This window comes from Poecilia formosa, unplaced genomic scaffold (assembly GCF_000485575.1).
Source record: "Poecilia formosa unplaced genomic scaffold, Poecilia_formosa-5.1.2 Scaffold657, whole genome shotgun sequence".
In the NCBI taxonomy this organism is placed as follows: domain Eukaryota; kingdom Metazoa; phylum Chordata; class Actinopteri; order Cyprinodontiformes; family Poeciliidae; genus Poecilia; species Poecilia formosa.
Genome location: NW_006800596.1, coordinates 117,705 through 130,383, shown reverse-complemented (window position 1 = coordinate 130,383; position 12,679 = coordinate 117,705). Strand labels below are relative to the sequence as shown.

The 12,679-nt window shown below is 37.4% G+C and overlaps 1 protein-coding gene across 3 annotated transcripts; it reads left to right on the top strand.

Moving 5' to 3' along the window:
• The first annotated feature begins 6,598 nt into the window (after positions 1 to 6,598).
• Positions 6,599 to 11,522, top strand: med4 (mediator complex subunit 4). 3 transcript variants are annotated; one of them, XM_016666083.1, is made up of 7 exons: positions 6,599 to 6,727; positions 7,032 to 7,098; positions 7,641 to 7,811; positions 8,629 to 8,686; positions 8,789 to 8,875; positions 8,958 to 9,089; positions 9,590 to 9,732. In XM_016666083.1, the coding sequence occupies exons 1-7, from the start codon at positions 6,654 to 6,656 to the stop codon at positions 9,706 to 9,708; spliced, it is 708 nt and encodes a 235-aa protein (XP_016521569.1). In that variant the 5' UTR covers positions 6,599 to 6,653; the 3' UTR covers positions 9,709 to 9,732. The 3 variants fall into 3 exon arrangements, with proteins under 3 accessions (XP_016521569.1, XP_016521568.1, XP_007542159.1); XM_016666082.1 differs by lacking the exon at positions 9,590 to 9,732 and adding an exon at positions 9,755 to 11,522 and having other exon boundaries at positions 6,602 to 6,727; XM_007542097.2 differs by lacking the exon at positions 9,590 to 9,732 and adding an exon at positions 9,780 to 11,522 and having other exon boundaries at positions 6,606 to 6,727.
• The last annotated feature ends 1,157 nt before the right edge of the window (positions 11,523 to 12,679 follow it).

The following is a 12,679-nucleotide window of genomic DNA, read 5'->3' as shown; positions in this document are numbered from 1 at the left end:
TCAATAAAGATCCGATTCAAACTGGGTTCCATTCAAAGTGGGCGGTACCGCCCCCCGGGGACGTTCAGAGGATGGCAGGGGGCGCTGGGATTCCTTTGGGGGGCGTCTGGTCGAAGGTAAACTTTACACCTTATATGCACAACAATACCAGTTTAGACTTTGAGCAACTTCCTAAAACTGTATTGTGTAACATTAAATCATGCTTGGCTGCAACGGTATCAATGGCAGCTCTTCTTCTTCTCTTCAGTGTTTGTAGCTTCTTGGCGCAGCTCCGCTCCTGCTAGTAGCTTTACTGTATCAGTTCAGCGTCTCACCGGCTGATGACGTTGCTGTGATTCACGTTGTCTGGTATTTTTGTACATATGTTTCTGCAGTTCTATGATCATGTTAAGCAGCAGCTTATATTAAAACGTGTTTTATTTCCGTCTGGATGCTGCTCGCTTCCGTGGAAGGACAACAGAAAATCGCTCTTATAAACATGTAATTACTAAAATCACGATACCATCACTTTGAACCTATTTAAATAAAGAAATCCCTCCATGGTGACACCATGACAGAGAGTGTTCATTTTAACAGGTTCGGTGTGAAACGGGGGTGATGGAACAACACAGCACTTTTAAATTTCAATAATCAGAATACCGAAATTGTTTCCATTGTTTTAAATGTTTATGTAAGTCTGCCTTTTCCCCATCGATATGCTTCCTGACCGCTGCGCACCTTAGGGGGTAAAAAAAACAAACGACACGCACATTACACAAAACTCTGAAACAGGAGAAGCGGGAGATAAACCGGAGCGACAAACTAGATGTGAATTATGGCATAAAAACAGAGAATCCGACGCTGAACAGTGAAAAATCAACACATGATGTGAAACACATCGTGACTATTGGGCAGCGCAGCAGGTGATGAGTGAAGATTACTGATGGTGAGCGTCAATAAATGATAAAATAAATCTAGCAACAGGAAAGAAACTAAAGTGGACATAGCAATAAACCAAGAGAGGATAATGCTAATCAAAGGAAACTAAATGGAAATGAATGAAGAACAAAATGCAAGAATAAACTAAGAAACTAGTAAATACAGAAGAATAAACTGGTATGGCAAGACCTTTCGATCAATAAGAGGACTGTATGGCAAGAATAAACAGACACTATTTCCAGATAAAAAGTAAAATAATATTGTTGAAGTGCCATGGGTTTGTTGAGACCACATCTAGTATTGAGAATAAATATAACTTACAGACCATAACAGTAAATAACTTATCACTTATTTATGTGTTTAATTTATTTCTTCAATATTATTTTTCATGTCAGTGTTAATGTCATGAGGCTGACGACTCCATGACACTTTCAGTTTGACTCATTAGGATTTGATTAAGAACCAGATTTGTTCTTTGTCATTTCTGTCCAGTAAAACTATTAATCTATAATCAATAGTCTATATAAAGATATAATCCATGTTTGTCTCATATTTGTATGGCATTAAAAGGAACTTTATTTTTTCCACTGAAAGCTCTAGTTTGCACAGTAAATGCCATGTGGGTGAAGAGTATGGATGATACTCTGATGTCCCATTCTCCTGAAGGCAGCACAGAGCTGCACCACCAGAAACACTGAAGAGAAGAAGAGCTATGATTAATGTAGTTACAGTTCTATCCAGGTTTTGATATTGCAGAGCTCAGTCGTTTTGCAAATAGTTCAAAGTTTAAACTGGCATGTTGAACATCTTTTATCTGGTCATTTTGGGGAATATTTAACAACTAGAAAATGACAAAGAACCAGAATATTTTTTTCCCATTGATTGGCTGCTGTTAGACCTACCGATTTTAAAGTGAATGTTCATTGCATTTTTTGTAGACACCTGAAAATAATTTCTATTCCCATGAGTTTTTTGTTCTCTGGGAAATTATTTTTGATGATAAATACAGAAACAGGCATAAAAATCAAAACATCTACAATAGTGTAGATGTTTATACTATAATATACAATAGTAATATTAATGATAAAATAACAGTCAGTGCAAAATAGCCTGCAAATTCTTTGGTGGAGGCGGGGAGGGACCTGGATAAAGGCTAGGGGGGCGCTGGGCCAAAAAAGGTTGAAAAACACTGATTTAGAGGCTTCATGGAGTTTTGATCTGAACTGGATTCAACTGGAAAGTTGATCTTTTTTCTCTGATTCATTTTCATCCTGGAACCAGAAATGGTCTGAGATGGAAACAAGGGAATCATTTTCAGTTCAGCTTTGAATCATAAAGACACTTCAAACCTCTTTTCTCTGCTGCTTCTTCTGTTGACGGGAAAATGTTCCTCAAAGCTCCACAGATAAAAAGATGCTTTACTGGAAACTGCAGAGAAACTTCAGCTTCCATCACAGAAACCATTTTAACCAGTTTAGAACTGGATGTCCCACAGAAACTCTGATCTTAGAGCAGTTTTCAAGAACATCCAACATTTATCTGGAAAAAAAAAGATTTAATTTACATTGCTATCTTATTATAGTCATTCTAAAAATCTTTAAATAATGAAGTTTTGCATCATATTCATTGATCCTCAGCTTTAATATTCCTCAGTTTGTTTTGGTTTTTACTTTTTTAACTCCATATTTCATGTTTTCAGTTTTCTAGAGACCTTTAGGACTCAATGTGTCACATCAGGCTCTTTACTGAGATTTACTGATTTATTCAGACCTCAGAGAATCACTGGGATAATGTGCTGATTGGTTCTTGTTTGTTTTTATATTTATTCTAATGTAATGTGGGTTGCTGTCTGTTTAATGACCAATAAAGTTTTTAATAACATTCTGTTCAGCAAATTGTTTACAAAACCACAGATGCTGGTCAAAAAATTAGAATATTACAAAAAGTTCATTGAAGTCATTGTTTCCATTCAAAGAGTGAAATTTGTATTTTATATTCATTCAACACATTCAAACTGATAGATTCTCCAGCAGGAGCTTCTGGTTCTGGTTCTGTTCTGGTTCCACCCAGCAGAACCAGTCACAGTTTGACCTCTGACCTCTGGAAGCAAAGATGATTGTTGAGTTTCTGGAAGGTTCTGGTTCTGATAGACAGGAAAACTCCCAGCATGCATCAGGATTCTTGGTCTTCTTTAGAGTCAAATTCTGGTTCTGGTCCAGATGGATCTGAAGTCAGTTTCTCAGCAGAGTTACATTTACTCAGTTACTTTTACTCCAGTAATCTTTTGTAAAAATGAGCCTTTAGGAGTATTTTTTTACTAAGCTGTACTTTTCCTGAGTACTTTTATTTTGAAGTATTTTTACTCTGACTTCAGTAAATTTTCTGGCTCCTCGACTCGCTGAGAGGAACTTCACTGAATGAAGAACAAACTTGTTTTAGACTAAAATTCACCAGACACACATCTACAGTTTCTGTTACAATTTATACATTTTATTTAGAGAGAAACTGATTTATAAATACATTTACCTTATTTTATTATTCTGACAGTAGGTTATTTATATTAATTAATTTCATTTACTCTTTAAAATACCAACATTTCCTCCAAACTTTTATATTTAAAGTTACAAATTTTGGAAATAATATTTGTTGCCAGGTTTGATAGATTTGTTCATAAACACCAACAACTCACTGAGAGTCGGTTTGGATTTAGGTCACAAAGATCCACAGCAATGGAAGTTCTTCAATAACAGAAGGAGCTGCCTGTTCACTAGACACAAAGAAACCTGCTGTTAGGGTATTTATTGACTTAAAAAAAGCATTTATACAATTGATCATAAAATACTCATCAAGAAACTCGAGCGCTATAGTTTAAGAGGAGGAGTTTTGCAATGGATGAAAAGTTTCCTCAGCAACAGGCAACAATTTGTGCAAATGGGTGATTTCCATTCCTCATGCTTTGGCAATGTTTGTGGTGTTCCCCAGGGCTCAGTGCTGGAACCAAATATGTTTATTTTATACATAAATGATATATGTAAGGTTTCCAAAATATTTAATTGTGTTTTATTTACAAACAATACAAACATTTATTTACAAGTGTAAATGTACAGTAACTTTTGATAGAAATTAATTTAGAGTTATGTAAATTGTTTGAGATTAATTATCACTAAATGTAGATAAAACCAAGTTAATGTTATTTGTAAATAGCATAGTGATTTACAAATAATTGATCATGTGAATGTGGAGAGAGTGACTGAAATTCACTTTTTGGCAGTTTTGATTCATAATCAGATCTTTTGGAAACCTCAGATTAAATATTTGCAATCTAAAATAGCTAGAAGTATTGGAGTTCTCGCTAATGCTAACTTCACATCAACCATTATGAACATTACAGAAAAGAGCCATTCAAATAGTTCATAAGATTGATTTTTAATGTCAGACCAACAATTTAAAGATTTTTTTAGCTCCTAGTAGTTTGGTAGTTTCAAACTGCACAGTTTATGTACAAAGTTAGAAACAAACTATCACCAGAAAATAATCAAAACTTGTTACACACAGAGTGAGTGGATATGACTATAGAGAAAGCCTCAACTTCAGAACTTCACCTGTTGGAACAACGATGAAAATAATGTGTGTCTCAGTGATTGGTGTGAAGATTTGGAACAAACTCAGAGTTGAAGCGAAGTCCAAGCAGGACGTGTTATAAGAAAAGCCTCAAAATGGTTTTTATTCAAAGGTTCAGGGACGAACAGGGATGATGAATTTTTCTGGGAGGTGAAATGTTTGTGAAATAAAAATTTCTGTCATCATCATGTAATTTATAAATATGAATTGATGTTTTGATCAGTGACTCAGAACATGAGAAGCTTTTTCACCAAATCCTTTTTTCCTCTAGTAATTTTTCAGATGCTCCTTTTTCCTTTTCCTTCAGTGAACCATGCTGAGGTTCTGCTGCTCTGGACCACATTTGGTCTCAGTTTTATCCTCCGTTGTCTCTGCAGCTGGAAGGACTCAGTAGTTTTTCCTTCAAGAAGAGTTGAACCCTGAATCGTCTCCTGTCATGAAGTCGCTGCACAGCCAGTTAAAATGCTGCTTCTGATGGCGTCCAGGACGAGTCGGACCCGTTTGATTGGNTTCTGGATCAGAACTTGGTCTTTGGTGGATGATGGGAGAGAAAAGAACATTTTAGGTCCACATTTGTTTTGGTTCCAACCTACATTGGAACCAGGATCCTGGTTTTAAACAAGAGAAAACCTTTCATCCATTCACAACCAGGGCAGATTTGGTTTCATCTTTCATTCATCAATTTGATCCAAATTCCAGGTTTTGAACTCTGCTCAGATTTAGTTGTTAATTAATTCATTTTTACATCCAATATGGACTAATTCAAAATCCTGAAAAGGAACATTTGACTCTAGTGATAGAAAACAAATCAGTTCATCGTTTTTATTTATTTTACCTGGGGAGAAACAACAAGGCAATGACCGCCTGAACAGAGTCCTTGAATGTAGGCCTTCTGTGGCCATTTGGTCACTAATCATTTTTTGTCTTGCAGGTAAATACTTGTAAAAGAAAAAAAAAAGCCATTAAATATAGGTTATCCTTCCTTAATTTACGAGCATCACAGTGTGGGATGAAAAGAGAATTTTTAGTCCGGGTCTTTATTTAAAGGCCTGTATGAAAAGGAGGATGTGTGGACTCTGGCTCAGCTGGTCACTGTTTTTACTCATGGCAATCTGTGTCATGTGACTAGACCTTTCCTTGTCATGCGACATGTGATATAGATGTAATGAAAATATGTAGAAATAGATATTTAAATCTTCACAGTATTTATATACGGTCTTTGAATGCAGGTCATCTGTGATAACTTAGTCACTTTGTCTTTTCGTTTCCTTGTCAATATTTGTAAAAACAAAAACCATAATATTCTTCTAGCTTATAAAATGTATAACCTTATATTTTTATAATGTATAAGCTGTTAATGACTTATTTTAATTTAGATGCTTCGCTTTGAAAATAATTAAACTTTAAGACTAAAAAATTAAAAAATACATTCAAATACTGTAGGAAATAAGATCTGTGAGTCACCTGGACCAGATATGCTCAGCTGGTCGTTGGTGACGTGATCCTCGGATGGCAAACTCAAACCCCGAATCCCACGTCACAGATTGACGTCAATGACCGCCTGAACAGAGTCCTTGAATGTAGGCCTTCTGCGATCATTTGATCACTAATCATTTTCTGTCTTGCAGGTAAAAAAAAAAAAAAAAAAATCCATTACAGATGGGTTATCCTTTCTTAAATGGACGAGCATCACAATGCAGGATGAAAAGAGAATTTTCAGTCCATGTCTTCATTTAAAGGCCTGCATGAAATGGAGAATATACGGTCACTTGCCTCTAATTGGCTCAGGAGGTTATTGCTTTTACTGACGGCAATCTGTGTCATGTGACTAATATCCACGAAGATTTTTTTTGGATATCTGGTAACATTTTATAGAGGCACCACTTTAACCTACTGTGAGACGCCAGTAACATCACTCTTCGTCGCCAAAATAACATTCTTAATAATGAAAATGAAATTCATCGTCGTCGCCAGAAGGGGTTGTTCACTGTACTATGAAGAGCGAGGAGCAGCTTTCTGTAGTACCCTCTTATTACCTATAGAGGGCACTCATTTGAGTGAAGAGAATTAATTTATCTACGTCACATCCTGTCGTCGACGAGAGGGTTGCAACCATGGCGGCGTTAGCGGAGAAATCAACGAAGGAGCGTCTTCTTTCTGTTCTGGATGATCTAGAGGTTTTATCCCGGTAAATTTGAACTTTTTAATTTTGTTAATTTGTTTCGTTCCATGTTGTTTTTATTTTTCATTCCCTTCAAATTGGAAGAAACCACCAAGGGCTAATCGCTCGGTGGGTCAGACCATCTTTACCGGGCTTTCTATTGCAGAAGTGATTAAAAGTCACAATTTAGCGACTTCTGGTCGCTTAAACACTTAACCCTGCTGTATAATAATCTGTCCATGGTTTCGTAAACGTGAAGAATAAACTGCAGCGGGTGTTTGCTGGAGTCTGCGTACTCTTGATAGGTTATCTTCGACTGCTTTTATTTCAGGGAGCTGATAGAGATGCTGGCTCTGTCCAGAAGTCAGAAACTCCCACAGCCAGGAGAAGACACGCAGGTAACGGAGAAAAACTGTTGACCACGTCACACGAGAGGATGTGTCTCACTTTGGACGTAAGAGAGAGCAGTCAGAGTTATATACATCTCTGCAATATAAAAGGATGCTAGTGGGACATTTTAAACCAAAATTATGTCCCCAGTTCAAGAGTGATACAAATTTGATGTCTTAGCGTTGGCTGTTGATAGAAAATAACTATTTCTGTTCTATTTTTTTAGGGTGACGCTTTTGCTGACTAATCGAAAATGTGTGAACAGCAAAGAATGTGTCTCAGAGTTCTTATGTTTCACCAGCTACATTAATGCAGTGCAGCCAAATTATCTTACAGTAATGAAGGAATAAAGTAAATAAAAGAGTAAATATGTGCAGAGAAGTGAGGCTTCCAGCTCCTTCCATTCACTGTTTACACAACACACTAAATTAAGTATCTGGTTACCCAGGTGTCTTTTTATCAACTATGATTTTTTTTTTCCAGTTATTGACTCATTGTTTCTGAGTTTATGGCATAGGTCGTATTTAAAGAGGGTACGCTCTGTCCCCAGATCTTAGAGCTGCTTGTGCAGAGGGACAAGGAGTTCCAGGAGCTGATGGAGGTGGCGCAGCAGCAGGGGAAAGTCCACCAGGAGATGCAGCTGCTGGAGAAGGAGGTGGAGAAGAGAGACAGCGACATCCAGCAGCTGCAGAAACAGCTGAAGGAGGCCGAACACATTCTGGTCAGAAGCAGTAACTTTGTCCTTACTTTGCTGTTAAAGGGGCAGTTTTATCTACTGCCCCATTGTTGAGCTTTAGCTTGTGTTCTGTTGTTGTTCTTTCATCAAAAATACTTGATTCTTTCGTGTATGTTTGAGAAATCCTTTCATCTCCATGGCAACCATTCATCTGAGCAAAACGCCTTGGTGGACCTAGCTCCGCTTTCAAGGACGAAGCTCCTCCTTAGAGCTGCAGTTTCCAAGCTGCCCCCTCACAGATCATGTCTCCTCCACTCAGCTCCTTCAGACTAGCCAGCAGCAATTAGCAAACACCTGGTGGATCTGTACTATCTACTGAGCTCATTATAGGAGCTACTGCTCATTGAAACGCTGGTAAAAACGTTGTTGACGGGTTAATTGAGGAGCCGTGTTGTGATGACATCCTGAAAGTGGAGTTTCACAAAGAGCAGGAGCTTCTTAAAGAGACAGAGGCCCAATTTCAAGGAGTTAAATTATGAAGTCAAATTTCTTTGTCACATTTGATATATTTAATTTTGCATTTTTACAACAACTGAAGGTAAGATAGTTACTTGATTGTGCTGTAAAATAACACTGTATGGTAGGAAAACACAGTACTGCCCCTTTAATAACAACATGACGGTAGAACTGACAGTGACTGTTTCCTCCACTCTTATACGGCTGGACTTTAGCTAAAACTATGACATTTATTTGCAATGAGTAATGCAGCATGATTTAACTGTTAATTTAGCGTTCCTTGTGCAGACTCTCTTACATGCCGTGTTTAATTTTGTATTTTATTGTTTTGTGTTTTTTCCCAAAGGCCACGGCTGTTTACCAGGCTAAAGAGAAGCTGAAATCCATCGAGAAGGCCAGAAAAGGTGAGAAAATGCAGTTTTCAGTGAACATTTACCATTTTAAGTTTTTTAATTACTTTTCTCCCCTCTCTTCATGAACTCCGCATACATTCTTGTTCAACGCAGGAAGCATATCTTCCGAAGAAATCATCAAGTACGCTCACCGAATCAGCGCCAGTAACGCCGTGTGCGCGCCGCTCAACTGGGTGCCAGGTAAGCGCCGCCGTCTCCTTTTGGTCAGTTTGGTGTGCCTGTTCTGCTACTTCGAGCTGCTAACGGGAACGCCGCACCGCAGGTGACCCGCGCAGACCGTACCCTACTGACCTGGAGATGCGCAGCGGGATGCTGGGACACATGGCCAACCTGTCGTCCAACGGGATGAACGGACATCTGCCTGGGGACGCTCTGGCTGCAGGACGGCTACCCGGTCAGTTTACCATGGAGGAACAGGAAGAACTGGAGACCAGTTCTGATGTTAGAATCAGACAAAATGGGTCAATGGTGACAGGATTACTATGTAATCTGGAGAAATATGGAGTTAAGATTCCAGATGGAAAACATGTCTCCAGACTGAATTTGGTATCCAGTTGTCTAAGACTTCCTTCTCTTATTTTTTTTCTTGCTTTCTTCCTTTTTTGTTGCCTTTTTTCCACTTTTTTTCTTTTTTGCTTGAGTCCTTTCTTCCTTTTTTTGTTTGCTTCCTTCACTCCTTGCTTGCTTTCTTTTTTGGTGGCATGCTTCCTTTCTTTACTTGCCTTCTTTCTTTCCTTTCTTGGCTTTTCTTTGTTTTTCTTTGCTTTATTTCCTTCATTCTTCTTGTCTGTGTTGCTTTTTTTCTTTTCTTTTCTTGCTTGTTTTCTTCCTTCCTTTGTTTCTTTCCTCCTTCCCTCCTTTTCTTTTTCGCTTGCTGTCTTTCTTGCTCTGTAGTTCTGACCAAATACCCACACTTCATCTTTTTCCTGTGTTGCATAACTATTTCCACCCTCTTCTTTTTTTTTTTTTACAATGTCTCTGCAGCAGACGTTTCGGCTTATTTAAGTCAATAAGTTTTTTACTATAAGAAACATTTTCTGCCTCATAATTTTTCCTCAGATGACCAGATGTTGTTTCTCCTCAGACGTGCTGACGCCTCACTACCCCTGGCAGCCCTCAGACGTCTCAGTGGGGATGCTCCCTCCTCACCATGGAAACGACTTCGGCCTGGAGCCGCCGGGTCACAACAAGGAGAACGAGGACGATGTGGAGGCCATGTCCACAGACTCGTCCAGCAGCAGCAGCGACTCAGACTGAAACAAAGACACTGTGTGTGTGTGTGTGTGTGTGTGTGTGTGTGTCTAATGGTAGGCAACACTTGAACATATATTTTCTCTCAAGGTTTTTTAACATCTGACCTAACGCGTGAATCATTTCTGGAAAGGTGAGGTTAGGGAGCGCCGCTCGTTTCCACGCTGTAAAATTCTGAAAACGTTTAACTCACTTTGTTTCTGTCGCCACGGTGATGCTGGTCTTTGGTTCACATTCACAAAATTAACTTGTGACCCACAAGCTACACAAAGTATTTCTTCCTTCATGTCTCCAGGCAGTAAATGTCTCTGCAGAAGATGTTTAAAGAAACAGGTACTCAAAAACTCAGTTGGCACTGCAGTAGGTCAAATCACAAATTCTTCACTGTTTTTTTTTTACGCTCTTTATTGAGTTTTAACTAGCACACCCTGACTGATACCTTCATCCATCTTGTTTCTTTTTCAGTTATCATCCCAGATAATTCGCATGATCATCCAGTTTAAAAGCTAAACAGTTTCTCTATATTGAAATGAACAGATCAACTTACACGTGCACAGTGCCATCTAGTGTTCAAATGGAATAACTCAAGTACTCAGCATATATAGAAGTCAAGAAGAAGTGAAATGTTCTAAACTTGTGCATGAAAATGCAACAGATTCTACAATGTTTTTATTTAGATGACAAAGATGAAGCCAAATTAAACCAAACTATGAACATAAATAATTCATGGAACCGCGTTGGCAGCAGTCTGCAGTTTTCTGTTTGACTTTCTCTCTCACGTTTCTTTCTGTTGTCTCCTCACTATATGGAGGCTTGAGGACCTCAGTTTCTGCCTCAAGCTCTTTCCATTGTTCTGTGATAAATTAGCTTTGTGCTAAACGACTAAAATGGCTGCCGCTTGTTTGTTTACATCACACTGACAGCCTGAGCTCAGCTGTACCAAAAAAGGTGAAGTGAAAATGTTCCTCTCACTTTATTTCTGATTACACGTGAAGCTTTTTGTTAAGATTAAACAGGATATAAGTCACTGAATTTTTTTAAAAATTCCCTATAATTTTGACTGTAACCAGCCCACATGTCCACTTAAACAAAACTCGTTCAGAAAGAACAGAAACTCCACCCAGCGGTCACTTTTCTACGTTTAACAACATGTCTGCTCATTTATAATAAGTAGATCAACAGTTTCCTTGTCGTATGAATTTGTTTCAGTATCGTCATCCCAGGTTTCCTTTGGATGTTTTTTTTTAATTCCTCTGAATTCAGCCAACATGAGGATTGATGCAGCAAAACAGACCAGCTTGCATTGTTTTACAACCACTGGGGTTAGAGTCTTTGATACAGTCAAGTTTCCCAATGTTCTGGTTAAAATCCAGTAGCAACAGGTTACCTGAAATAAAACAATGTTGATGATTTTTTTTTAAACATCAGCTGTAATTGGTTTAATGTATTTAATGGCCTGTCTCCTCTCTGTTTGATTCACTGAGTTTTTGTGTTGCATAACTGATGGCTGTGTGTGGTACAATGTGTAAATAAGCTTGTATATACTTTCCTTGTAAATAAATAATTTTTGAATAGACCTTTTTTGTACCTGGTTGTTTCTATCAAAGTAAGAGACTTATTTACAGAAAAAAATAAAGAAGTGCAAATTGCATAAATCTTGATACTCTGATTATTTCATTTTGTGGACTTACCTTTACTTACCAAAATACCTTTCCTTACATTGTATTTAAAATTATATTTTCAGATTAGTGGTGTTATTTGTTCATAATTACCCAAAACCTTTTGAGTTTTTTCTGAAACATCAGAGACTCACAAACTGCCTCTACATTCAATCCACTTCTTGAGGTTGAGGTTAATTAATGTTGACCATCTTTTCACATTGATGTAATTTGGCAGCATACAGATGAAAACTGCTTTTGATCTGATTGATAAAATATTACTCAAGCATTTAATGGTCATCTTGAAGGTTCTAATTATATGTCCCTTTAATTTAATTGCAAAAAGCTACATTTGGTGCTTATTTTTCAGCATCACTGCCAAGCAAATGTCGAAAAACGCACAACAAATTAATGTCTTCATCATGGCTAAGTTAAAGCTTTGGAATGGTCAAGTCAAAGTCCAGAAGAACATCTGACAGAAATCCTTGATGTGGACTATTTTTTATTATGTTTGTTAATTAGAAAACTTACTATATATTTTTTATAATATGTGATATTTTTAGTCTATTTGATTAAGTATTTATATGTCGCCTTTTTATTTTATCAACATTCTTATCATGGGTTTGTATACGCAATGTAGTAATTAGAAGTAATTAGAAAAGTTAGAATGTAGGTCAAAGTTGAGAATATGCCTATATTTACAGCCTTCATCATGCTTCCTTCAAAGGCTCCTCATACAGGGTCGACTGCTTCTTTGTTTTAGTGGAGTTGTATTTTAACTGGGTAAAACATATGATTATTAGTCAAATTCTTGCATTGTATCTTTGGTGTAGCTTTGTAATTATTTAAAACTGCTAAATTTCCACTGAGAGTGGCGGGAATGAAAGGGAAATTTGTAAATCACCTAGGTAAATTATGAATTTAATGATAATAGGGTTGTGTTGTTCTTAAACGACTAATTAATTAGTAAATAACCCATGTTTAGGTTTGCAATATTATTTTTTATAATATCTTGAATAATATTTTTTACCCCTTTGAAGTTTATTTGTCTTTACATAGCATTGTTTCCTTATTT